The 2,934-nt window shown below is 32.7% G+C and overlaps 1 protein-coding gene across 3 annotated transcripts; it reads right to left on the bottom strand.

The window, feature by feature from the left end:
• Window positions 1–641: 641 nt before the first annotated feature.
• LOC107900849 (putative potassium transporter 12) lies at window positions 642–2,531 on the bottom strand. Of its 3 annotated transcripts, none has more exons than XM_016826589.2 (3): window positions 2,254–2,531; window positions 1,536–2,012; window positions 642–1,427 (listed from the first exon to the last, which is right to left on the bottom strand). In XM_016826589.2, exons 2-3 carry the CDS (start codon window positions 1,978–1,980, stop codon window positions 1,096–1,098), a joined length of 777 nt encoding a protein of 258 aa, XP_016682078.1. In that variant the 5' UTR covers window positions 1,981–2,012; window positions 2,254–2,531; the 3' UTR covers window positions 642–1,095. The 3 variants fall into 3 exon arrangements, with proteins under 3 accessions (XP_016682078.1, XP_016682080.1, XP_016682079.1); XM_016826591.2 differs by having other exon boundaries at window positions 1,536–1,948; window positions 2,254–2,478; XM_016826590.2 differs by having other exon boundaries at window positions 1,536–1,895; window positions 2,254–2,478.
• Window positions 2,532–2,934: the final 403 nt, after the last annotated feature.

Here is a 2,934-nt window from a genome sequence, read left to right as displayed (position 1 = left end):
AATATTAATTTTAAATATTTCTAAGTAATTAATATTAATTATTTATTAAATTTAATTAGAATATATAAACTATATTTAAATATGTAAATATAATAATTAAATAATTGTAATTAGATATTGACACAATTGTATTATTATAAAAATTATTTTTTATTTTTAATTAATGCTTTTAACACATTTGTATTATTTTATTTAAATTTGAATAGATAAGCTCCTTAGTACCTTAAATTTCAATACCATGTAATGTAACAAATTATCAATTTTGATTTAAATTTATATTACATTTTTTATTTAAATTTTAAAATAACTAGTGAATTTAACAATTTATCAATTTAACATTAAAATTTACCGTCTAAATTTTAAAACAAATTAAATGGTAATGGAACAAAAATGATGGGAATTAAGACTGATGATGGGGAGGTTTAAGCCAAATAGCAGCAGATTTTTGAACATGTTTAGTCGCTGATATGCAAAACGAAGCGCAACCATTTCAGAACATCAAAAGGTGACCAATAGCAGCTTGATTTACAAGTGAGGAAATACCTAATTTGGCAGGAATTTTTGGTAAATGGCAGCAAAATAGCAATAATTGGGAGGTGAAGCAAGTACCAGCAAACTAATTAAAGGAGGACAAATTAATAGAAATAGAAAAACTTGCTAATATTCCTTCAACATCGGGGCACTAATTTAAGAGATATGGCAGCAGCAGCAGCAGCAGTAGTTTATGGAGCAAAGTAAGCACCGAATCAAGGCCAATTGACGCTTGCGGCAGACCAACAAACAAATGAGACAAAAATAAAAAGGATTAAGCAATTAACATAACAAAATATGCTTAACAGAGATAGAACTCCATAAGTTACTCTCTATGCATAATAACCACTATTTGTCTTCAGACTTGTAATATTTCAGCAACAATTTTGCTTACTCAGCAACAAATTCAGTTCGCCTCGCATACGCTTCCAGCTGCGCGACTTGCAATTTCATCTATTTTACCTCCAAAGCCGCCTTCTTTTCACCGTCAACCATATCCAACCCTAACTTTACAACTGTCCCAAGCTTGGAGCCAAGTTCAATCATGAAATCCATGGATATTTTCTAAAATGTCCCCAGAACTCTCACTGTCCCAAGCTTGGAGCCAAGTTTAATCATGAAATCCATGGATATTTTCTCTCTAACCTCACTCTGGTACTTCAACACATTGCCATAGTGCCAAATGTACATGACAGTGAGAAAGAAAGTAGCAAAAACAAGTGGAAGCCAACCTCTCTCCATGACCTTCGATAGAACAGCAAAGAAGTAGATCAGCTCTATCGACCCGAATAAGAGTGGAAAACACAAAGCCATAAACAAATTGGTCTGCCATATCAGAAGCATTACAAGTGTCACCAAGGCAGTTGTGACCAGCATAACAACAACTTCAGCTATGCCTGAAAAAACAATTAAATGAGCATTAGAGTGAAGCATATGCTAGCAAAAGCAGCACTAGAATACTTTGAATAAACGAAAGGAAAACTGTGGTGAGAAAAGTTGCTAACCATAGGCATTGGCGATATCTGTTGAAAATGGAAACAAAGAAACCAAGGAACTTTTTAGCGTTTGCAAAACAAGTTCGTAATCTGATGGGTTGCTTACATGAAGCATATGCCATAGACCAGCCCCCATTACCATAACATTAGGGTATTTCTTTTTAGTCTTGAAATCCGTCAACAAATGGGTTAAATTCAATACATAAGGTGCCCAAACGAAATCCAATTTCATACCAATTTCATCAACTGAAATGCTGTAATTACTGTGCCTCTTAAACAAAGCAGTTTTAACAAAATCCATGCGTTGGGGTTCGGAACCCAGAAGCAAATTCAATAGAGAGAGGGTGAACAATCGAGCTTGCGAATCACCTGCGATCAACACCCAAGAGCCGTTTACCAAATGGGAAGGATCGGGTTCCTTGCTAAAATGAAGTAAAATCAAATGAAAACACATTCTTCTTATCCTCAATCATAAGTTTAAGGAACCTATAATGTTTAAACAATATAATAAGCAAACAAAACAAAGAACATAATATTTACCTCAATCAAAGATCTTTCATAAGAATCAAATGATAATATAGCTTTTTGACCCATTTCAGTTGACAGTATTCTTTATAGAAGAATGTAAATTTTCTAAAAAATTTTTGCTAAACCCTAAACAATCAGAGAACAACTAAAAACAAAGCATAATGAATAATTAAAGAGAAGAAGAAGAAAAGAAACTCACCGGCGGAAGAGGAACAAAGAACCAGAGGAAAAGAAACAAAAGCAAAGAACTTGATATTTCAGGCAAAAAATCAGAGGGAAGAACAGTTTTTGGGGGAGAAAAGGACTTCTCTGATGGTGAATTTTTTTCTAAGATGGAGGCCGTTCTCTGTTCCTTTTAAGAGAAAAGGACTTTTTATTGAAAAAGTTCTTCTAAAACGTAAAGGAGAACGGGCTCTAAATGAAAGGCTCAACTAAACCCCATAGAGGATAGGGTGGGCAAGACATTGGGTTTGGGATACCATAACGTGTAATACCCCGAAAATTATTATAGTAAGAAAGTAAGATATTATCATTGATATAATAAAATAAGGAAATAAAGTGATAAAAAGGGAAATTTTGAGTTATTTCAACATTGGGAAGTATATTATGATATACTAATTCAAGAAAGGACTAAATCGCAAAAGTGAGAAAACTTTTGTTACCTAAAAGTAAATACTCAAAATTTGAGGGGTTAAAGTGTAAATATAAAAAAAGTTGAAGGACCAATAGTGAAAATATTTTAAGGGTGGAATGATCTAGAAACTAAGGAAAACGGATGAATTAGGACCAAATTAAATAGGTGGAGAATTATGAGAGACTAAATCATAATTTTACCAAATTAAGTGATGACTTAAAGATAAAATTTTAAAAGATCATGAAG

The sequence above is a fragment of the Gossypium hirsutum genome, chromosome D08 (assembly GCF_007990345.1).
Source record: "Gossypium hirsutum isolate 1008001.06 chromosome D08, Gossypium_hirsutum_v2.1, whole genome shotgun sequence".
Taxonomy (NCBI): Eukaryota; Viridiplantae; Streptophyta; class Magnoliopsida; order Malvales; family Malvaceae; genus Gossypium; species Gossypium hirsutum.
The sequence above is the reverse complement of the archived record's forward strand: the minus strand, read 5'-3'. Positions and strand labels throughout refer to the sequence as shown.